Raw genomic sequence first — 21,265 nt, 5'->3', positions numbered from 1 at the left:
CAGAGCACCTAGGTAGAGCATTGGGTTTGGTGTCCGTTGATCGTCATAGACTATAGCACAAGCCAAGGTAACGGAACGGAACTGCAAGATAGACGAGGATCCGAGTTCGGTAGTCGTCGTCGTCATTGCAGGCCCGATTTCGAGGATCGGGGCTATTCCAAGCCCAGGCGACATCAGGTGGAAAGAAGGCCATTCAGGGATCCAATGTTCACCGCCCTTGATAAGATCCGGTCTGTTCGATCCGCCGATCTCCCCATCTTGGATATCTTGGATCGAATGATGGAGAAAGCATGTGGAGCGTAGTTGTATGTTCAGCTGCGTTCGATCCCCGATTCACGGTCTTTCCCACCACTACCTCAGTGGATGCCTTGTGCGCACTATTCCCTATTCAGTAATCGGTAGAGCCCGTCCATACCGTGTCGTCATAGGTTGTAAAAGTCCGGGGCATCAGCCGAGTTGGGAAGCCTTGGGCTGCTTGTAAGACCGGCCTTGCCATTGTGGAAAGGCCGTCGAAGAACTTTCTCCATGCCTTCCCAGTCTGGCTGCATTCCTGGACAAGGAGAGAGTGAGAGGGAAGAACAGTGAGCGGATGCCTAAGAGTTGGCGGTATCAATACCAGGGAACGAGCAGTTGGGAAGGATGCCTGCTGTTGCTTGTCCCATCTTCATCTTGGGGACATGGGACAAGATACAGGTACGGGATAATTACTCTATCCGTATAAGGTCAAAAGACGAATTAGGTAAGCTCCAATACCTTAGTGAAGTTTCGAGTTGATTGGTAAACCCGCCAATGTCGTCACGTCAGGCACAAGGAACGAACGGAGTCTGATTGGCCAGCGGAGTAAACAACCATGACACGTCCAACGCGTGACGCGTCACAGAGCTGGCCGGTTTCCAAGACCTCGCACTCCCTCCGTCCGCACTTTGTCCGGAGTCTCACGTCACACCCGCCCGTACAACGTATTTTACGAAGCAATGACTCCGTAATAATATAATACCGGTAATACTCAGGCAGTCTTGCCTTTTACGTTGTAATTAATTACTTGCTTTTTGGGTCTCCTCCGTCTGGCCCCGTCCGTCCGTTCCCTTCTTTCCCTTCCCTCGCCAAGAACTCGACTTGCATTGCTCCGTCTTCGGCCGCTTGCATTCTCTCACTCCTCCCTTTTTGGCTTAGCTTCTTTGTTGCACAATTGGCATAATTCCAGGAGATCGACCACCCTATCGCTTGGGCTCCCACTCCCTTGCGCGGACCCGGATGCGGACGTGTTTGGCGCGCGTCCGTTTGGCATTGAACGGCTCTCCATTCTCCCTCCGTCCGGACACTCCAACCAGGCCAAAAACCACTAAGAGTCTGAGATCATCCCTATCCTCATAGATTCATTGACCGCAGATCGCTTGTTCCCGTAGCGCAACGCAACTTTTGCGTTGGTGCTCTTCTGAACAGGCATCCAGCATCGTCCTCTCCTCGATTCTTCAAGTCTGCTCCGGAACACCCTATCGCGCCCTATCGCATCTGTACAACCTTAAAATGCTTCTCAATGGCTTCGCACATGCGTCGTACAACCAAAAAAAAAAAAAAAACCCCCGCTCAAAAGTTCGCATCACGTACAGAGTTACAGAGTAACAGAGTAAATTTACTCGCGTCACACATTCAATCGTCTTTGTCGTTTTGAGGCGGAGTAAGCATATCAGTCAATCGACGTCGAGAACGCCCGTCCTATTTCCATTTGTAGTGTACAATCAGAGCTCGACTTGATCCAAGACCAGCGAGGCCAACCAGGTCCGGTCGGCTTCCAGCAAGGGAGTCTCCCCTCCCTTATTTCAAACTCTGTACGATTTTTTAGGTGAACCTTTAGGCCGACTGGTCAGCCCCAACCAACCGGCGTACAACGTATAGTGAGTGAATCCTGGATTTGGACGTGCATGAAGAAGCCGTAAGTAAGTTGGCCGTATCCAATGCCCGTTCGTAGACCCCCACCCACTCAGACCGATGAACGTTATTCTTTTGTCTGTCGAGAACTTGCCGAACTAAAAGGTACGCTACGCGGTACAGAAGAGCATGTTTCCAGACCACACCTTAGGTCGCACCAGTTCTCAAGGCCCGGTCACCTGTCTCGTCCGGCTCTGGGACTCGTGCATTCTTGTTCGTAGCGGGACCGTGCCAGCCCTTATAGGGCCGTCTCTTCAAAATCGACCATCTTTTCTTCCCAAACTATACGTAATTAACCCCTGCATCGAGGCCGAGGACTGTCCTGTCCAGTGACCGCCGTGTCTATCCCCTACCTTGTGTATTTGGTACTTATGTTGCAAAAGTCATACGGATATCCATACAAGTACGGATGCCGATACGAAGGGTATTCTCAAGTCACTCTTATTATTATTAGTGTCAGCCCGCAGCTGCCTCATCCAATCCTTTCCTCTTGGTCCTGCAGGCCAGTAACTTGGAGGTGCCGGGATCTTTAGATGTGTGGGAGTGGGTACATGACCAGCGCGAGCCAGTGAAAAACCCAAAGGACGAAAAGGAGTGGAGCCCAATGACCAGTAAACCCGAGACCAGCCCAGGTTCCAAGGGAGGGAAGGAAGGGTGACTGATATTTGTCGCTTTCGCGACAGGGGTGGGGGGGAGCCTAGGTACGTAGGTACACGTAGAAAGCATTCTTGTAGGCGCTGCCGCCTCCTCCCACCGCGTTCAACTTTGCAACTTTGTTGCGACTTCTCCATTAAGGCTGTCCCATCCCCTACCCTCCTGCCTAGAACCTCCTTCCTGCAACCTTCTTCCAGCTCCACTGTCCTCTTCACCACCTTCACTCGTTACCTCCTTCGCGTTTCCTATCCACAATCTCGACCCTATCCTCGCTTGGTATTGTATTGTACGAATTCATATTCATCACATAAAACAACACACGGCCGTGCAATTGCTATTGAATTTTGGCCGTTCTACCCTGTCGTGTCGCCTATCCTCGACGTCGCATTTTACCATCGTTTTGCCGATACGCGTCAAAGCCGTGAAAGTCCATCGCCTGGCCAAGACGACGCATCGTGAATCCGAGTCGAAAGTATAGACAAAAGTCAGGCACCATTCATGACCCGGAAAGGGCCCTTGCTTTTTGCGGCCCACCTATCATTTTACGGGCCAGATCTCAACCTACCTTATGTGAGCCTTTCTCTCTTTTTCCATCTCGATCCCATTCCCCCTTTGAATTCATCTCGAATTTCCCCGTCCATCCCATTTCACAATTCTCAACATCGGACGTCCTAACTACTTATACTTGCTGCTTGCTTCTCGCCTCCCAGCTAACGCGTGTCGTGCCAGTTCATCATTGCGATAGAGTCTGACGGATAGTTCATCAAATACACCCCCCCAACAAACCCCTTTCGAGCGCGGCCGAGATGGCCAACCCAACGCGTCTTCCCAAGTCTCAGGAGCCATTTCACATATTTAAGGACGATTGCTTTGACGATTCTACTACTACGCCCATGATGAGCCACGCACCCATGCCCCCCGTAACAAGACCTACGAAGCGACCCCTCGGTTCTTCCAACAGCAATGTCGTCCTCAACCCCCCCTCAGACTTGTCGTCAGCAGCAGCACAATCTCCCGTCAAATCTGTTTCCCGAAAGTCCTCCCCACGTACTCCTCTCCCGCCCGCACAGAATAACAAGCTCGACGCGGTCACAATGGCACCTCCGCCAACCAAAGGCAGCAACACCGATTCGCTCCAGAAGAAACCTTTCTTGTCCAAGTTCAAGACAGTCTCTCAGAAGCCTGTGGCCGACCCAGCAGCACCAGCACCGGCTTTCGGCAAAGAAAACCTTGAGCCGCACTTCTTCCTTCAGCAGCCGCCGATCATGACTTTCAGCAACTGCTACATGCCGGCGCCGCCGCCGCCACAACAACAACAACAACAACAACAACAGCAGCAGCAGCAGCCACAGCAACAGAAGGGTCCCGGGAAAAGGACCCTGATGGAAGCTGCTCCTATCAAGCAGGCGAGACCGGCGAAAAAGTCAAAGACGAACGAGCCCGTCATCCCCCCACAGGACTGGTTCCCTCCGGCTGTCGACGACGGTACCAAGCCTAATCTTAGCTATGCACAGTTGATTGGCATGGCTATTTTGCGCTCCCCCAACCGACGCCTAACTCTCGCTCAGATCTACAAGTGGATCTCCGATACATTTAGCTTCTACAAGGCCGATGACGCCGGATGGCAGAACAGCATCCGTCACAACCTGAGCCTCCACAAGGCCTTTCTCAAGGTAGAGCGGCCGAAGGACGATCCCGGAAAGGGCAACTACTGGACTATCCAAAAGGACATGGAGCAGCAGTTCATGAACCAGAAGCTCCCGCGGAAGCCCACATCAACGTCCGAAAACCTCCCCGTCATGTCCACCTCGATCGAACCGTCCGGCCCCAAGTCCGCAACCGTTTTCGAGCCGACACTTCCTCCGCCTCCGCCCGCCGCCACGGCACAAGCTCCCCTACCTCAGCTTCCCACCTCGCAAGCCACCATACCCGCCGAAGTTTCCTCCGACGCCACCATACCGATATCCGACCCTCCCGAGGATGCTGGCGCCGGCAGGCTGCTTGACCCCGACGGCCCTTCCCTCCACTCGCCTCTCCCCGCCGCCATCCACTCCTCGCCGCCTATACCTCGCCATATCGCGCCTCGGAGCCACACCCCGCCTCCCGCCTCCCGTGGCCCGGCGACCTCGTCCATTAACCGCTCTCACAAGCGCAGGTTTGCCTCGATGGACGACAGTGGCTATATTTCTTCGCTCGAGTCTTCTGTCACGAGACCGAACCAACGGGGCTCCATTCTGACTTCGGAGGCCGATCGGCCTCGGTCTAAGAGAAGCCGAAGGGGTCCCGACGGCCGGGCAGAATTGGAGATCGCCCGTCTTCGGGCGTCCTCACACGAGAGCCCAAGCAAAAGCCGCTCCTACAACGCCCTTCCACCGCCGTCGTCGTCCCCCTTCCGTAACACAGAGCGGCCGATGCTCCCGCCCTTGACGCCGGCCATGAAGTTGAAGGTTCCTCAGAATCCGCCTCCTTCGGCCTCCCCCAACACGAATCTACAGATCCATCGCGATCAGGTTCGCGCCATGCTCCAGTCTCCTCTTCGCAAGATGACCGGCATATCCGAGGAAGGCACGCCATGGAGCCCTGCCTTCAACCTGGACACGTCTGTATATGACTTGAACAATAACATGAGCTTCGGGGGGTTCGATAATTGGCAAGACATGGACGAGTCTTTTTTCGGCGCCGGCGCACAAGCGTACGAATCTCCGTGCAAGAAGTCGGCGAGACGTCACCGTGTGGATCGGTCCCCGTGGGTTTTCGGGCCGGCAGATGGCGGCGGTTCGACAGGCAACAACAATAGTAACGCCGGCAACAACAACAACAACAACAACAACGGCAACGGCAATCTCGGCATCACATCTACGCCTGCGTTGAAACTCCCCACCCCGTCACACATCACATGGGAGACTCCAAGCAAGGTGTTCAGCGGGCTGGACTCGCCAAGCAAGGTCTTGGGTATCGACTCGCCGTCTAAGGTGCCCTCACCTACGAATATGAACCCCGCGTCATATGATTTGCCTACCGGGAATCTCTTCGCCAACATGTTCGACGGCCCAGAGCTGTTGGGCGAGGATGCCGAGAACTTGCCCCTGGACATCTGTCAGGGGTTCGAGAAGATCGGCTCAGGCTCGCAGGCCTCTAAGAAGAAGCAGAAGGGGCCCATGGGTCGAAGTCACAGCACCCGGTTCTGAAGCGCTCTTTTTCTCTTCTCCTTGGACAGCGAGCGAGCGATGAAAAAAGAACCAACTTGGTGTATTTTCTGATGGCATAAGCGCGCTGGCATTACTTATGACGTTACGAAAAGAGATACCCAACTTGTCTTGAGTGTTGTTTCCGACACCTGATCGGGAAAATGACGAAGCGGCTGCATGTGTGTGTGATGGGCATAGCTGAGCGGCGTGCAGAGACGAGAGAAGAAGCGTTGGACTCGCGTGGCGTCGCGGTCTTGCCTCGCTATAGCGTCAATTTTTTTTTTCTTTCTGTTTTGGGTGTTTCCTTATGCATTTCCTTGTCTGATGATAATGACCGAATGCTCAAGCGGGGGGTCAGGGTTTTAGGGAAATTCGGGACGATGGGAACGGCGAGATTCAGGACAACTCTACGTACACACTATCGTGCTCCCGCTCAGGGGTCGGGCGCGTACGGTACTTACTGTCTTTATTACAGCATGATGGTCCGAGTCACGGTACCTTTTCCGTTTTTGCTTGTCGTTTTTGGCCTTTTGTTTGGTTTGGTACTAGGAGTTTATGGGTCTCATGGGCGATGCTGGATTTCCCGCGCATAGACTTTCATCGCTCCCCTTCTCCCCCAAAAGACCAGGTTCTAGGGGGTCTGATTGCTTGGATGTGCAGCCATCCAGGCTATCTGCAGCCTTTTCTCTCTTCATAGCTTACTTGATGCATCGCATCATTTTGGCTCGTGGCTGGTGGGTAGACTGAACAAGAAAAGTAAAGCATTTTGCTGTTGCTCTATATATACTTGACTTGCACGTCTTTGGACTGATATCTGCGCTCCGTCCCTGGTGTCACCGGACCTGTCATTCAGAGAAATGGGCAATATAAGAATGGCTTCGAGTGGGTATCTTCATGTATTTGAGGGATGTGAGGGTAATGAGAGGTCTATGAGGAGATCCCAAACCAGACAAAGACACAAGGCGCAGGACCCTCAGCCCTGCTTTCAGACCAAAACTCGACTTGAACAAGCGCACCCAACGCCGCAGTCAGAACCCTCAGAAAAGCACAGCGTAATCATCCCCTCGCCTCCCAATCCCCGAATACTCTCTTCTTCTAAAAAACAAAAACCCTCCCCCCAAATTGGCCGCTTGGATGAATCATGGAAAAAAAGGTCGCCCGCTTCGAGTTCGCTAGTCCGTTCGTCTATCGAAAGAAAAAGGCCCGTCGTGGAACAGATGCAATGGCGTTCGTTGTATCGTCAGTATATACCTATCCGTGTCGCCCACCCCGTGTTCTCCTTGTGATTCAGGCTGATCTGGTAGGGGAACGGGTTCGAGCCCTGGGCGGTGATGGGAGGGATGTGGTCCTTGTGCGCGTTGGCGTAGGTGACGATCTTCATGACGGTGGTGAGGAGGGTCTGTTCCATTGCCCTGCGGACTTTGGCTCGTTCTGTTGTGCGGTGTGTCGTGTCGTCAGCAGCCGTTGGTTGGGAGGGGGAAGGAGAGGAGAGGAGGGACGACAACCTACCGCTCTCGGTCCGGGGCTCGGCGACGGTGACCCGCACGGTCCAGTTCTCCCAGCAGACCTCGTCGTCGCCGCGGGCGACGAGCCAGGCCTTGCGGCGCTTCTTCTCGAAGAATTGGACGGTGACCTGGCCGCGGCCGCCGCCCCCGCCGCTGCCGCTGGAGCCGGGGCGCGGCGGGGTGGTGGATTGGTGTTCGGGGGACTCGAGTTGGCGGGCTAGGGCGGTGGTGCGTTGCTCGATCATGGTTTCGAGCTCGACGTCGTCGACGAAGGGGAGGGTGAGGTCCAGGACGGGACGGGTGCGCGGGGTCAGGGCGGGGAAGTAGCGGTGGAAGAAGATGGTGTGGAGGATGCCTTTTTTGGGGGTTTCTTTTGGTTAGCTATGTGTTCTGTTTCTTTTCTTCCGTCTTTTCACACGTTTTCATGATTTTTGGAAGTTTGCGTCATAAGGAAGAGAAGCGCATTTGTCTGGGTATTCGTGTGTTGCTTTGCGTGAGTGCCTAATGTGTGCTGCTGCAATGGGAAGGGGTCTGGTGGTGAACCTCGATCGACAAAAAGCTCGTGATGACGTTTGGCGGGGTTGAGATGTGCAGACTCGCTGTTCTTTCGCGAGGGATATTCGACGGAGCTGGGGGAGGGAAAACGACACGAAACGAACCGCAACGAAAAGCGGACGTACCTTTGACGACGTCGCGGACGGAGGCCGGGTCGGCGAAGGCATCGAGGATGAATTCGGGAGGACTGCGTTGTTCCATCATGTCGTGTCGCATTGTCGAATGCTTGTGGTGTTGGACGGTGGAGGCATGTCGGTACGGCGAGGATGGCGTGCGACAAAGTGAGGGAGGGAGGGTTCTGCTCGTTGAAAGCAGAAGGTACCTTGGATGGAGCTGCCCTAGATGGACTGCGGGCGTGAGTGCATCAGGTGAGGGGTCCTGAGGGGCTCAGCACATTCCTGGGGCGGGCAGGCTCGGTGGAAGAGGCACCACGAGGGAACCGTACGGAGGACGGATAAGCGGGGTCAAATGAGGTCAGTGAGTTACCGGTACGAAAGGATGGCTTGTACAGAGTACCTTAGGTGGAAGCCACAAGACAGGCACGGGTGGACGCAACGGCTGTTAGATGTGGCTGGACCGAGGTAAGACCGGAAGCTGCGGGCGGGTAAGGTAAAGAGACGGTACTCCAGGTGTCAATGCAGCAGTCACTTCGTACCTTACACGTACATACGCGGTACAAGACTCACCCACACTGCTACACAGCTTTCCCCAAACAAATCATCACCACACCTTGAATCGTGGATCGACAGAGCAGAGGACGGGTGTTAGCGACGTCACCAAGTCGACGATTCATTAAGCAGATAAGGGTAGAGACTGAATTTTGCCCATCTAACCGGATAGCTACAGCTGCACACACACACACACACACACACACACACACACACACACGACGGACTGTCGACCAAAACGATCGTCGACGCCGACAAGTTCCTCGCGATATAGACCTCTGGTCGGTGTGAGCTTCGAGCTCACGAACAATAACCGCACCAGCCGCGGTCATGTTTGCGGCCACGCGCCGCTGGTTCCAGCGCAACCGGACACCCCTCGCCATCGGTGCCGGTATCATCGGTGCCGGTTACGTTGCTACCCAATATGTTCTCACCCGCCTCAACGATGCCCGCGAGCGCATGAGCAGTGACCGCATCGCGAAGGAGAACCTACGCCGGCGTTTCCAGCAGAACCAGGAGGACTGCACCTTCACCGTCCTCGCCCTCCTCCCCTCCACCACCGCCGCCATCCTCGAGGCCCTCAACACCGAGGCCATCACGTACGAAATCCAGTCTATGAAAGCACATAGCAGCGCCAACAAAGGTCCTGCCACTGGCACGGGGAGCCCAAGTGCGCCGAGCATTGCTGATACAAACCTCACTGAAGACGACGGCGCGAGGAACAGTCTGGCTGCCAGCACTGTGCTGAGCGAGAGCGGTGTTCATGCCAGTCAGGTCTCTCTGCCTCCTGTGAAGCAGGAGGAGGGGTCGCAAGATGGAAGGGCGACGGACGTACAGAAGCCGCAGCAGCAGGAGCAGCAGCAGGAGCAGCAACAACAAAAACAACAACAACAACAACAACAACAACAACAACAACAACAACTCCCACAAAAGCCTAGAAAGACCAAGAGGCAATTATGGCATGACTTGATTATCAGCTGTAAGTCAAATCATCCGCTAGTTTGGCATCTTGTCTTCCCCTTTCTCTCCCCTGCTTGTATGCTGATACGACTGGGGACCCGCAGCCGTCACCCGCTCCTTCACTCTGATCTATACCCTTGCGCTCCTTACCATGCTCACCCGCATTCAACTCAACCTTCTCGGCCGCCGCAGCTACCTCTCCAGCGTTATCTCCCTCGCCGCTGGTGGCGCCGGCGCTCCATCCGGTCCCATCAGCCTTGAGAACAACGACGATGACAACCCCGTCCACGCTTACGGCAACGACTTCGAGACGAACCGCAAGTACCTCGCCTTCAGCTGGTGGCTTCTCAACCGCGGCTGGAGCGACCTGCGCGACAAGGTCGAGGGGGCCGTCCGTGCCGTCTTCGGCGAGCTCAGCCCCCGCGACTTGTTGACCTTCCAACGCTTCGCCGAGCTGACCCTCGAAGTGCGTCGCCGCGTCGAGGGTGCCACTCCGGACGCCCGCCGCCGCAACCCCGCCTGGCTCGGCTACCTGCTCCCCTCTCCCGCCGACGAAGACGAGGTCATCCGCGCCTCCGGCATCCTAGAGGAAGCTGTCGAAGGGAGCACCGTCGACTTGGGTTCGGGCTCGGCCTCAGCCTCAGCACAGTCTCCGCCGCAACCGCAGCAGGGGTCCCCCGTGTCACTAAGACGGCTGCTGGACGAAACCGCGGATCTCGTCGAGTCGCCCGCTTTTGCTCACGTTCTGACCCTCCTCCTCGACACGGCATTCTCCGAGCTCGTCGACAACAGAGTGGCTACCCTGGCTTTCGAAATCCCACCACAAGGGGATACCGACGCGGCGCCACGGCCATCGGACCATCTTCGCTCCACGGACGACATCCTCGTCGGGGGTGCGCCGCTGGGCACCATCCTGCCGCCCGAAGAGACCGAAGAGGCCGAAGAGGCCGAAGAGGCGTCGCACCTGCGGACAACCAAGGCCGTGCAGCTACCCCGGATCCTCTCCGTCCTGACGCGCCAGGCCCACCTCATCGGCAACGGCATGCCCAATGAGTACCTGAGCGAGATGGAGCGGGTGCCTGACCTCGAGAGCTTCGCCGCTGTGGTGTACTCGAGCAACTGGGAGAACGAGGTGATGAACGAGGAGGGAGCGCTCGCGGGGAGCGGGAGCCGCGCGGACGTGAGGGCCGGCGAGGCGGTTGTGAGCTTGAGGGCCGCTGGCGAGGTGCAGGCATCCGGGGGAGTGGCGGGTGGTTTGGGGGAAGAGAGTATCGTCGTTGTGGATAGTCAAAATTTCGAGAGTGCGTGGGGGAGGGCATTGGAGACGAAATAGAAGGGGATAAACGCCACTTTATGGACGGCGAGCGAAGTTGACCGATTTACCTAGGGGGGACTACATAAAAAAACATACACGCATATATATATATATATACCTTACATATATGAACTCGAGGGGCGGTTAGGCTGGAACTTGGCGCTTTTCAGCGTCCTTTGTACTACTACTAGGAAGGCTGATGCACTGACGATACGCCCTTATGACGAGGTGGGAAACGCTTGCTTCTCTTCTTTCATTTATTCCTTATCAATTAAGCGCCTCATGGCCGCCATGTTGGCGGACGATTATCTTCCACGAACCCCTCATCTTGGCCTCCCCGAGTTATGCCATGCCATTATTCTATCAAGATCTTCGTTGCCTCCTGCCTGGGAGGCTCTCTTGTCTTTTGCCTTTTTGCGCCCAACACAGCGCGACAGGGCGCTGCAGTCTTTCTGTCAGGGGATGTGACAGCGTCTATCCATCTTGAGGCCGGCTAAGAGCCCCTAACTCGCCGATCCGGGCGCCAGTCCCTTACTTCCAAAGGGCATCTCAGCAGGCCGGCCCGAGGTTCGTGGTACTCGGCGACATATTAGTCGGTCTATTTTTTTCCCTTCTTTTTTTCCTTTTTTTCTTTTTTCTCGGAGTTCAAGTCCGCCACTGTCTGGACGTTGAGAGAGCAGCCTCCGCATATTTCGACCTGGGGAAGCCTTTTACGTCTTGTACGCCGGGGTGGGATGCGTGGGTGCTTCACATCAGGCCGCGTATAAACTGATCGAGACCCAATTCGAAGAGCTCGTTCCGCACGCCGGCGCCGCCTTTGTGTTCCACTGGCGCGAGGGGATTCTTGACAACTAGGAACCGGAAATCGGTCAGCATTTTGCGTTGGGGAAATCGCTCACTGCTTGCCTCGTGTCCGTTTCGAGTGGATTCGTTCAGATTGCTCCGTCCTCCACTTGTGATCCCATGGAGAAACCTGGGGGGGATTCTAAGGGGGGGGGGGGTTCCCTTCTTTCGGGCAACGTGAAACTCACCATACTCAACCCAAAGATTGATGTAAATCTGATGCATGACGTTGCGCATGCTGAGGGAGGCGGTGTCGGTGAGCATGACGAAGCGGAGGTTGGCGGGGGTCTCGTAGTAGTGCAGCTTGTAGGAGGCGGTGCGGTAGGAGATGAAGGCGTCGTCGTCGCCGCCGAGCTTGCGGACCATGTTGCGGAGGGAGAAGACGGCGCCGAAGGTGAGTTTCGCGTCGTTCGCGGCGGACGTGGCCGCTGCGGCGCTCGGTGGGTGCGTGGGTTGGGAGGACGGGACCGGCGGTTGTTGTTGTTGTTGGGCCCCGAAGGAGGAGGGGGGGAGGGGTCGGTCTGGGGGCGGCGGGAGCCAGTGCTTGCTGTAGATGCATTCTGCTGTGAGGGGGGTTAGCTTTCTGTTTTGTTTCGTTTCGTTTCGTTTCGTTTCTCCGAAGCGGGCTTGGGTTTTTGAAAAGAGGAGTGGTGATGCTGGGTTGGCGACGAACTGTGGCGGTCGAAGATGAAGAAAGAGTAGACGGGCATGGTGGCGGTTGGTCGTCGGCGGCGGAGAGAGGGAGGGGGGGAGAGAAGGGTCAAAGAGGAGCGCCGGCGAACGAGGCGGCGGTGGAGGGAGTCTCGAGGAGCTCAGGGGAGTTGTAGGCGGTTGGTCTTTCGTTGGGTCGTTGGTCTTGGTGGTATCATGAGATTTGTGGGGAGTGTCCTATGGTGGTAGAAGGAGGTAGAGCGGTTATTACGACGGATAAGTGGTAATCATTATTTGTGTGGACTGGGTGGACGGTACAGCAAGACGGCGACGCGATGCGATGGACGGGCGTTCACACGATCTCGGTCTGGGACAGCATTGTACGGTACGGACTATACGTATTACAGAGTACCTAGGTATCTTTTCTCCGCCCACGCCAGGGTGCAGTGTGGGGTGCATTATCTCTGCAGCTGAAACCAGGTGGGAGCAGCTATTTCCATACCTTAGGGATTGGGTCCACGCGAGCGGATTGACAAGGACCAGACGCTGGGGATCTGGGGCCCCGGTAGTATTTAAATAATCGGTAGGATGCTGTTGGTTGGGTAAACAGCTCGGCGAGAATACATATTGCTCACGGGTTCCAGAAGAACATTGCTTCTGAACTACGTGTACGAGTTGTCGACGTGGGACCACGAGGGATGGTGGGGTTTGGTTTTCGGTGTTGTTTCTGTTGGCGGGGTACACAGGTAAACGGGAAAAGGGAAGAGAGACTGCGCGCAGGCCCGAGATCTAGGCCGTTGATGAAAGGTTTAACCATAATTATTCGTAGTCTTCCCCGTTCAAACGAGCATGGTTGGCTGACATGTCATTCAACACCCGGAGGCGAGGCAAGAAAAGGTCACCGAGATATGGAGATACCGAGATGCACGGAGATGCTGAAGTACTCCGTTTATTTTACCTTACCCGCTAAGGTAGCCAGTTACTCCGCAGCATAAGGTAAGGTACCTTATATATACAAAGGTGGGGTGTGGTTTTCCCTCGACTCTTCGGTGTCACCCGTACCTCGAACGTAAGGTACTTCACTACCTTAAGACACCATACTTCACTCAGCCCTACCACCCTGAATCCTTATCCTTATCCTCGCCCTCATAACCCATCATTTCCTCCCCGCGTCTAAAGACTATCTCTTTCCTTCTTTCCCCCGGACGCCGTTCGATATATCCCATGGTAGAATATGCTATTGAGCTCGAGCTTCAGATATTGCCTTAGATCTCGACCAACAGGACGGAGCTCCCACGTACCTTGGTCGCAGTAACCAGCAACAACTAACAACTGTGCCTGGCGTCGTCGTCATCCGCCAATTCTTTCCCCTTCTTCGACTTATCGACTCCCCGCGATCGTAACCACCGGGTTTTTCTGCCTGCTCCCGACTTCACAATCATGGCGACTGGCTCGGGCACATCCGCCCTGTTGCCATCACCAGAGATATCCATTGGTCTTCATGGCGATGACTCTCGTCCGTCGTTGACCCCTCATGTGTAAGTCAACTCGTGTGTCTGTGAAGGAGAAGGGGAGACAAGACGGCAGGTGGGTGGCCCCACGGGCCACAGACGCCGGTAGGGCTGCATCTACTACGTCTGCATTCTTGCATAGAGTCGCCCCGTCTTCGTCTTCCCTTTCTCCAAGTCGTCTTTTTTGCTCGTCTACCGAAACCCATTCCAACGTTCGAACCAAACGCAGGCACAAACCGAGTACACCGGAAACCCCTGGCCCTTCCGAGGCCTTCCACAGCCCCCTACGCCACCATCGCCGCACCCCCTCGGCTCATCGTGAAGTGAAGGTAAGTGAATGGACTATCCTCGTTGTTTGTCCTCTTTCTTTTCCTCCGCTCCCAAGACGCATCTGGCCCAAGAGGCTGTGTTGTCTCGAGGGATCGTGGGCACAATCATGGCTAAACATGATTCCCCCCCCGCCCCCCCCCCAGGAAACCCTTGATGCTCGCACCGAATATCCCGGTGAAGGTGACGACGCTTCACATCATCACCGCATCAACCAGTATATCATCAAAGAGGAGATAGGCCGCGGATCATACGGTGCTGTCCACCTAGCAGTCAACCAGTATGGCACCGAATACGTGGGTTCTCCGATATGCTTTTCCCCATCCGTCTCGATTAACGTACTCCAGGCCGTGAAAGAGTTCTCCAAAATGCGTCTACGTAGACAAGCTCGCTCCACCTTAATGCGCCAGGGCCCGCGCCGTCCCCATGGCTTCCCAGGCGGCGGCCTCAACGGGCCCCTATCCCACCGTCTTCCCGGCACGCCAGCCGCCTCCCGCGAGGACCGCTCCGACTCGCTCTGCTACATCAGAGAGGAGATTGCCATCATGAAGAAACTCAACCACCCGAATCTTGTCCAGTTGATAGAGGTCCTCGACGACCCCGAAGAGGACTCCCTCTGGATGGTCCTCGAGATGTGCAAGAAAGGAGTCGTCATGAAGGTTGGCGTCGGCGAGACCGCCAAGCCTTACGACGAGGAGTCTTGTCGCTGCTGGTTCCGTGACCTCATTCTCGGCATTGAGTACTGTGAGTGGTTTTCCTCGCGTGTTGAGGCTCTAGGCGGCGCTTCGATAGTACAAAGTAAAAGCTACGGTCCGCAGCTAATACACATCCAGTGCATGCCCAAGGCGTCATACACCGCGACATCAAGCCCGACAATCTCCTGCTGACTGAAGATGATGTATTGAAGGTTGGCGATTTCGGTGTATCCGAAATGTTTCAAAAACCCAGCGAGATGATGACGGCCAAGTCGGCCGGCTCGCCCGCCTTCCTACCCCCCGAACTGTGCGTTGTCAAGCATGGGGATGTCTCGGGCAAAGCCGCCGACATCTGGTCCATGGGTGTTTCACTGTACTGCTTACGCTACGGAAGCCTACCCTTTGATCACTACGGGGTGGTGGAGATGTACGAAGCTATCCGGAACGACAGTCCCGAGATACCTGAAAATGAGAACCCCGAGTTCGTCCATCTCCTCGGCAGGATACTTGACAAGGACCCAGCAAAGCGCATTGTGATGGCCGAGTTGCGAGTGAGTTGGTGAAGCGAAGGAATTAGCCACATGGGAACGGCTTTTGGAGCTGACACGCGCCATCTCGTTAGGAACATCCCTGGGTGACGAAGAGCGGCATCGACCCTTTACTCCCGGCCGGGGAAAACTGCGCACAACTTGTCGAGCCCCCAAACGAGTTGGAGCTAAGTCGGGCTTTCACCCGCAAGATGAACCATCTCTTCTACGTTGTACGTCCTGCTTACGACTCGAGCTACAAAGGAGGATTCTGACGTTTTAACCATCGGCGCCGCAGATGAAAGCGATTCGGAAGTTCCGAGCCATCCTCGCAAGATATAGGACCGAGGGACCGAAAAGGCGATCCAGGGACCTACAGACTCGAACTCGGCAAGAAGAAGCTTCCGGCGTCGACGAAGAGCAGGCCGGGACCAATGAAATCCAGTCCCTCGTGGAGCGGCGCCGTATGTTCCTCAGCCGGCACAGCAAGGACGGCCATAGCCACGGCCACGGCGACCAACCCGGAGCCCCGCCCGAACTCATGGCAGGAAAGGAACCCCTCTTCCTAGGCGTCGGCACCGGCGCCAACGACGACTTCGCCGCCAACCCAGCCCCGCCCGTCGATGCCGTTGTTTCCGAGTCCCCCACAAACGTCGATTTTGACGTCTACGACCGCGCCTACGAGGTCGATGTCGAACGCATCATGGCCCGCCGGGCGAGGCGGCCGACTTTGTACCTCAACCGGTTGGTGGAGGAGCGCGAGCCGTTCCAGGCCATCTCCGATGTCGTGGAGGGGCAGCAGCAGAGGGGCGAAGGCAAGCTGGCGGATAGTTTGCCGAAGAACATGACGGTAGGTGAATGACGTGGCCCGCGTCCCTGGAACGAGAACCCGAGACGGTGGGGGGGGTTGTCATTGTCGATCGACGCGAAAGAGCTGTGTGTGAGAAAGCGTGTCGGAGGATTCCCGGATGTAATAGTGTCGGGGGGGGGAAGGTCGCATGGAAGTATGGTTTTGATGAGAAATGAAGACACAACGATCCCTAGCATGCATGCCGTGTTCATGTCTTTGCGCCCGCACTCTTCCTTTCCGGCTACTCCTACAATCAAAGTCTCGGTGGTATTTTTGGGCGTGTTGATATTTAGCCATCGTTGAAGAATGACGCCAGCAAGGGGGTTGTCCTGTGGCCTGATAGGGGAGTCTGCATCGTGGGTGGTACCGCATGAATTAGATGGCCGCTTATCTATGCGGCCGTGTCTCTCCGGCCCGAGACCTAGGGGTTTAAGTCAAACAAACCAGAATATTAAAGGGGTTACCGTTTTTCTCCAGCGGGAAAGATTGCGCAGATGCAGTTTTGCTGTTTGTGTTTGGGATGAGCATAAGCCAACTTCCCTGTGTTCCTTTTTCCCTGGACGACGAGGCAAGCGGATTGGGAGTATTTGGGTGTGCAGTGATTCACGGATCTTTTATATAGTGAAAACAATTTTATGCATGAGCAATTTCGACATGCTTTGCGTCGTGATGCAGGTGATGAGAGACAAATAAGGTATATAAGACGCATCACCTATCAGTGGCCAATGGAAGGTGGTCAAATTGCCACGAGGGTTTCAGTCCACGGGTGGTACGAATGGATGCACTTTCATCGTTTAGAGGGTGTGTGTTTCTGGGTAGTCTTCCTGGAGTGTTTGCTGGAACATGGACTTGGACTTTTGATATGAACTGATGCGATGGGATGGAGGTTAGCCAACACAACGTATCTCTACGCATGTGAAAGAGTCATGCTGCTACCCGTTGACACAGGCCAAAACTCTGGGACACCGGGGGGGGGGTTTGTCTTCTCTTTTTCGTTTCCCTCTCTTAGCGAAGGGGGGAGGGCGGACAATGATCGGATGAAGGATACGGAGTAAGAAGTAGGAATAGCGGTGATGGTGGTGGTGGTGGTCGATTCAGGTTGAGTGACGAAGACACGAAGAGAGGCGGCGGCTCTTGATATCAAAGTTCCTACCAAGTACGAAGGCTCAGTCACTACCTTACCTTAAGCGAATCGGGCAAACTCCGAGAAGGATTTAGTCATAACGGGTATGAAAAACAAAGTCAGAAAGCGGCTAGCGGACTCACGTTTACTTGTTTACATCGTACGACGCAAGAGAAACGAAGTTGATAGAAGCCAGGTGAGTAGAGTGTACAGTGCAATCACAAAGCGAGAATACTCATAAAGACGGCCCGAAGTAGCGGGCTGGGCGTCAGCTGGTTGGAAATGGCCCGAGACCTTGGCGTGGAAGCAGGAAATTTCGAAAGGGGTCGAGTCTCTCTTTGGGGAACCGATGATGTCGGGATGCGTGTGGGTTGATGTGGTTACGAATACGGGAGTTTGGTGATATGATATGGTTGAAGGTGAGCGGGTGGGATGTGATGTGTCAAAACAGATGGCCGATTAGGTGATGGTTTGCCTCTTTGAAGTCATGCGCAAGTACCTCCGCACTCTTGGCAGGGCTGGGCAGCGGACTAGAAAAAATATCTTCTTGGCAAATCACTCTTTTGCCAGGGGACGCACTGTGAAATTGTGGGAGTTTGCTGCCTGATTGGACAGTGTGAATCATTAGCGTCGGCCCTGGGCAATTCGTCATCATCAAACTTGGCAGGCTACCTCCTTCTTGACACTACATAATGGTTACATGTGCACAGGTCGTTACCTCTAGAACCTCCCGGACCTGAAAGTAACGGGTACGCTATTGCCGCCCCAGCATAAGTTGTCCTGAGACTAAAATTTGTTCAACGAATTTTAGCAGTACCTTACGTATTATACGATGACTGTGTCTACCTTATATTATTTGAATTTGACCAAGGTGCAGAGTAGTGACAGTCAGTTCTGGAATTCGAGAATCTTTGCAGGCGGGAGAGAGAGGAGGAGTACGTACTGATACATATCATTGCTAAGGTAATTACCTTACCTTACGGGATAGAAGTCGGTTTATGGATTACTAAGCTTGAGGAAGGACATCCAGCCATGAGAACCCTGCGGTCTCCACTGGAGTCCACTGCAATGTCACTGTACCTAGTTGTGGCTTTTCTGTTCCACAACCTGGAACCCTTGACGTGAACTTTGCAGTGGACCCTTATCCTCCTCTAGTGTAGAGTGTACTTATTATTACCTACCCTATACGCCGTTGCATACCGAGTATTACTAACATTGCCCTGTGCTCCATACTACCTTAACCTTAGCACCGGGCACACAGACCCCCTCGCCCCCGGTCCTTCTCTGTTCACTTCTAATCAACCCTCCACCTGGCCTTCCTCTCAACTTCACTTTGATATAATTTCACCTCCCTACATTTTGCCTCAACTCTATTTGCATCGTAATCCCTTGGGATTGGGGGCATTTTGTCCCCTCACGCCTTAGCAGACCAGCTTTGGTCTTCAAAAAAAAAATCTCCCTTTTATGTCCCCTTATCTACTCCGTACACCTGTCTATTCTCTCTTAAATCCCGCTCAACATTATTGTTGAATTTTCCCGATTCCTCCCTGCCTCTTATAGCTCTTGCCTCTCGAGCTCTGGTCTGGTCTGGTCTTGCCTCACACAATAGCCGACCCATACTCCGAGCCAGGATCATTCTGCTTCTCTGGTTCAAGGAAGAAAATTACCAGTAATTGTCGATTATTCGGAAGCCGGACAATAACTGTCAGTCATCGCCACAATAAGAGTTCACCGCAAACCCTTTGCAGAGTTTAACGGCCTGCTGGTTCGTGGGACTTATTAACGTACTCGCAGCTTCCCTGCCTTCAGCTTGGACATCACCCACATGGCATAACACCTGGCCCCCCATCACCAGCTCCCACGGCGTAACAGACCGACAGGGTCTTTACATATCAAAGTTACTTTCTCACCCGATATCAAAGAACACAATTCACCTATGCCGTGTCAAGCAGAGACACCCTCGATTTGTCTCTGACAAGTGCTATTCGCCACCTTGGCGTGTGCTCTCTGTCGCTGCGTTTTGTCGACACACCAAAGGCTCCCGAAGCATAGTTGACTTGACATTCTCACCTTCTCAACTTTCTTTTCCTTTCCCAACCTCCAGAGGAAATGTCGAGCGCGCAGGCTTCTGGCTCTGGTTCTACTTCGGCGGCGAGCTCAAAGCCCTCCTCGGTGAAGTCCTCTCACGGCGGCTCTGTCGGACACCCTCCCGCCGTTGTGATTTCGCAAGATGACCAGACCAACAACAGCGGCGCTCCGGCCCAGATCTTCGAGCCCCAGCCCAGGCCTGCCGAGCGATCCTCTGTGAAAGAACGGTTCGCGCGCATTTTCGCCCACAGCGCTCGGTCTACCCCCTCGAACGCAACCCCTCGCGCTTCGAGCTTCGAAGACAGCTCCGTCCCGCCTTCGAAGAAACCTTCGCCTCCTCCGCGCAACCCTTCCACCAGCACCGCCGACAAGGCCACCGCCAGTCTCAAGCCCGCTAAGCCTGCTGCCCCGAAAGAACCTCAGCGCTTCACGCTCGACCCAGAGGCCCCCGGCGGCCATGTGCACCACCTCAAGTCCAGTCGGAGGCAAGAGAAGCTGTTGGACATGTTGCGCATGCTCCTCGGCAGGAAGCAGGAAATTCCCGACAACGACCTGTCGCTCGTGTCCAATTGGGTTGGCACGGCCAAGGAGGAGGCCAAGGAGGAGGAGGACAAGGAGGCCAAGGAGGCCGTGCCGCCCGAGAAGAAGGGCGCCAACGCGACAGCCGTTACCCTGGCTCAGAAGTACGGCAAGTGCCAAGAAGTCGTGGGTCGGGGCGCCTTTGGCATTGTCCGCATCTCGCACAAAAAGTCGGAAAACGGCGTCGAGAAGCTCTACGCGGTCAAGGAGTTCCGCCGCCGGCCCGAGGAGTCGGAGAAGAAGTTCAGCAAGCGCCTGACGTCCGAGTTTTGCATCTCGTCGTCGCTCCGCCACCCCAACGTCATCCACACGCTCGACCTCATCAAAGACGCCAAGGGCGACTACTGCGAAGTCATGGAGTTCTGCGCGGGCGGCGACCTGTACACCCTGGTGCTGTCGGCCGGCCGGCTGGAGGTGCAGGAGGCGGACTGCTTCTTCAAGCAGATGATGCGCGGCGTCGAGTACCTGCACGAGATGGGCGTCGCCCACCGCGACCTGAAGCCCGAGAACTTGCTGCTGACCACCCGCGGCGCCCTGAAGATCACCGATTTCGGCAACGGCGAGTGTTTCCGCATGGCCTGGGAGACCGACCCCCACATGGTCTCGGGCCTGTGCGGCTCGGCCCCTTACATTGCCCCCGAGGAGTATATCGATAAGGAGTTCGACGCCCGGGCCGTCGATGTCTGGGCGTGCGGCGTCATTTATATGGCTATGCGCACCGGCCGTCATCTCTGGCGCGTGGCCCGCAAGGACGAGGACGAGTTTTACGCTCGCTACCTTGCCGGTCGGCGCGACGAGGAGGGTTACGCACCAATTGAGTCGCTGCAAAGGGTAGGCCACCTCTCTCCACTAGACCTTGGACCTTCGACCTTGAGATTCCCCTCGGGCACGATGCTAACTAGAAGATGAAACTGTAGGCACGCTGTCGGAACGTCATCTACTCCATCTTGGATCCAAGCCCCTCTCGGCGCATCACAGCCTCTCAAGTTCTCAAGTCAGAATGGGGCCGCGAAATCAAACTTTGTAAGGCCGGCGAGGAGGGACTGTAAAATACGGGGAGGGGAGGGGCCTCTCGAATCATGATGGAGGTGGAGGTTTTGCCCACAGTACTTCACTACTCCTAGCAGAACAGAAGAGGTCGGGGTTATTACATTGCCCTTGGTTACATTTCTACCGACCCATGTCCATTTGTCGAGAGTGGTCTCTTTCGGTTTCTCGTTCATTTTCTTCTTCATTTTCTTCTTCATTTTCTTCTTCATTTTCTTCTTCATTTTCTTCTTCATTTTCTTCTTCATTT

At 55.1% G+C, this 21,265-nt stretch overlaps 8 protein-coding genes across 8 annotated transcripts; 5 read left to right on the top strand and 3 right to left on the bottom strand.

Moving 5' to 3' along the window:
* Positions 1 to 3,146: 3,146 nt before the first annotated feature.
* Positions 3,147 to 5,693, top strand: SODALDRAFT_163979 (hypothetical protein). The gene is made up of 3 exons (XM_028606956.1): positions 3,147 to 3,153; positions 3,313 to 5,226; positions 5,366 to 5,693. The coding sequence occupies exons 2-3, from the start codon at positions 3,390 to 3,392 to the stop codon at positions 5,452 to 5,454; spliced, it is 1,926 nt and encodes a 641-aa protein (XP_028466322.1). The 5' UTR covers positions 3,147 to 3,153; positions 3,313 to 3,389; the 3' UTR covers positions 5,455 to 5,693.
* Positions 5,694 to 6,687: 994 nt separating this feature from the next.
* On the bottom strand, positions 6,688 to 8,180 carry SODALDRAFT_163992 (DUF1649-domain-containing protein). The gene is made up of 3 exons (XM_028606957.1): positions 7,957 to 8,180; positions 7,281 to 7,631; positions 6,688 to 7,202 (listed from the first exon to the last, which is right to left on the bottom strand). The coding sequence occupies exons 1-3, from the start codon at positions 8,045 to 8,047 to the stop codon at positions 7,012 to 7,014; spliced, it is 633 nt and encodes a 210-aa protein (XP_028466321.1). The 5' UTR covers positions 8,048 to 8,180; the 3' UTR covers positions 6,688 to 7,011.
* Positions 8,181 to 8,508: 328 nt separating this feature from the next.
* On the top strand, positions 8,509 to 11,084 carry SODALDRAFT_350731 (Peroxin-3). The gene is made up of 2 exons (XM_028613501.1): positions 8,509 to 9,478; positions 9,564 to 11,084. The coding sequence occupies exons 1-2, from the start codon at positions 8,830 to 8,832 to the stop codon at positions 10,790 to 10,792; spliced, it is 1,878 nt and encodes a 625-aa protein (XP_028466320.1). The 5' UTR covers positions 8,509 to 8,829; the 3' UTR covers positions 10,793 to 11,084.
* On the top strand, positions 10,894 to 11,391 carry SODALDRAFT_163953 (hypothetical protein). Its single transcript, XM_028606954.1, has one exon. The coding sequence runs from the start codon at positions 10,995 to 10,997 to the stop codon at positions 11,259 to 11,261; it is 267 nt and encodes an 88-aa protein (XP_028466319.1). The 5' UTR covers positions 10,894 to 10,994; the 3' UTR covers positions 11,262 to 11,391.
* Positions 11,392 to 12,610, bottom strand: SODALDRAFT_163957 (snare-like protein). Its single transcript, XM_028606955.1, has 3 exons — positions 12,291 to 12,610; positions 11,806 to 12,180; positions 11,392 to 11,625 (listed from the first exon to the last, which is right to left on the bottom strand). Exons 1-3 carry the CDS (start codon positions 12,325 to 12,327, stop codon positions 11,522 to 11,524), a joined length of 516 nt encoding a protein of 171 aa, XP_028466318.1. The 5' UTR covers positions 12,328 to 12,610; the 3' UTR covers positions 11,392 to 11,521.
* Positions 12,611 to 13,399: 789 nt separating this feature from the next.
* SODALDRAFT_311311 (calcium/calmodulin-dependent protein kinase) lies at positions 13,400 to 16,663 on the top strand. Its single transcript, XM_028609165.1, has 7 exons — positions 13,400 to 13,806; positions 14,009 to 14,108; positions 14,253 to 14,402; positions 14,454 to 14,850; positions 14,940 to 15,352; positions 15,424 to 15,561; positions 15,627 to 16,663. Exons 1-7 carry the CDS (start codon positions 13,709 to 13,711, stop codon positions 16,188 to 16,190), a joined length of 1,860 nt encoding a protein of 619 aa, XP_028466317.1. The 5' UTR covers positions 13,400 to 13,708; the 3' UTR covers positions 16,191 to 16,663.
* On the bottom strand, positions 16,239 to 19,365 carry SODALDRAFT_359606 (hypothetical protein; the record flags this gene model as incomplete). Its single annotated transcript, XM_028614189.1, has 11 exons — positions 16,239 to 16,262; positions 16,430 to 16,527; positions 16,643 to 16,683; positions 16,891 to 17,085; positions 17,207 to 17,311; positions 17,524 to 17,595; positions 17,686 to 17,778; positions 17,881 to 17,904; positions 18,904 to 19,003; positions 19,090 to 19,110; positions 19,260 to 19,365. The coding sequence occupies 11 exons, from the start codon at positions 19,363 to 19,365 to the stop codon at positions 16,239 to 16,241; spliced, it is 879 nt and encodes a 292-aa protein (XP_028466316.1).
* A 45-nt stretch (positions 19,366 to 19,410) lies between these two features.
* SODALDRAFT_276962 (Pkinase-domain-containing protein) lies at positions 19,411 to 21,017 on the top strand (the record flags this gene model as incomplete). The annotated part of the gene is made up of 3 exons (XM_028608040.1): positions 19,411 to 19,518; positions 19,567 to 20,799; positions 20,886 to 21,017. 3 exons carry the CDS (start codon positions 19,411 to 19,413, stop codon positions 21,015 to 21,017), a joined length of 1,473 nt encoding a protein of 490 aa, XP_028466315.1.
* Positions 21,018 to 21,265: the final 248 nt, after the last annotated feature.

The sequence above is a fragment of the Sodiomyces alkalinus genome, assembly GCF_003711515.1.
Source record: "Sodiomyces alkalinus F11 unplaced genomic scaffold SODALscaffold_5, whole genome shotgun sequence".
In the NCBI taxonomy this organism is placed as follows: domain Eukaryota; kingdom Fungi; phylum Ascomycota; class Sordariomycetes; order Glomerellales; family Plectosphaerellaceae; genus Sodiomyces; species Sodiomyces alkalinus.
This window is presented reverse-complemented; position numbering and strand designations above follow the sequence as displayed.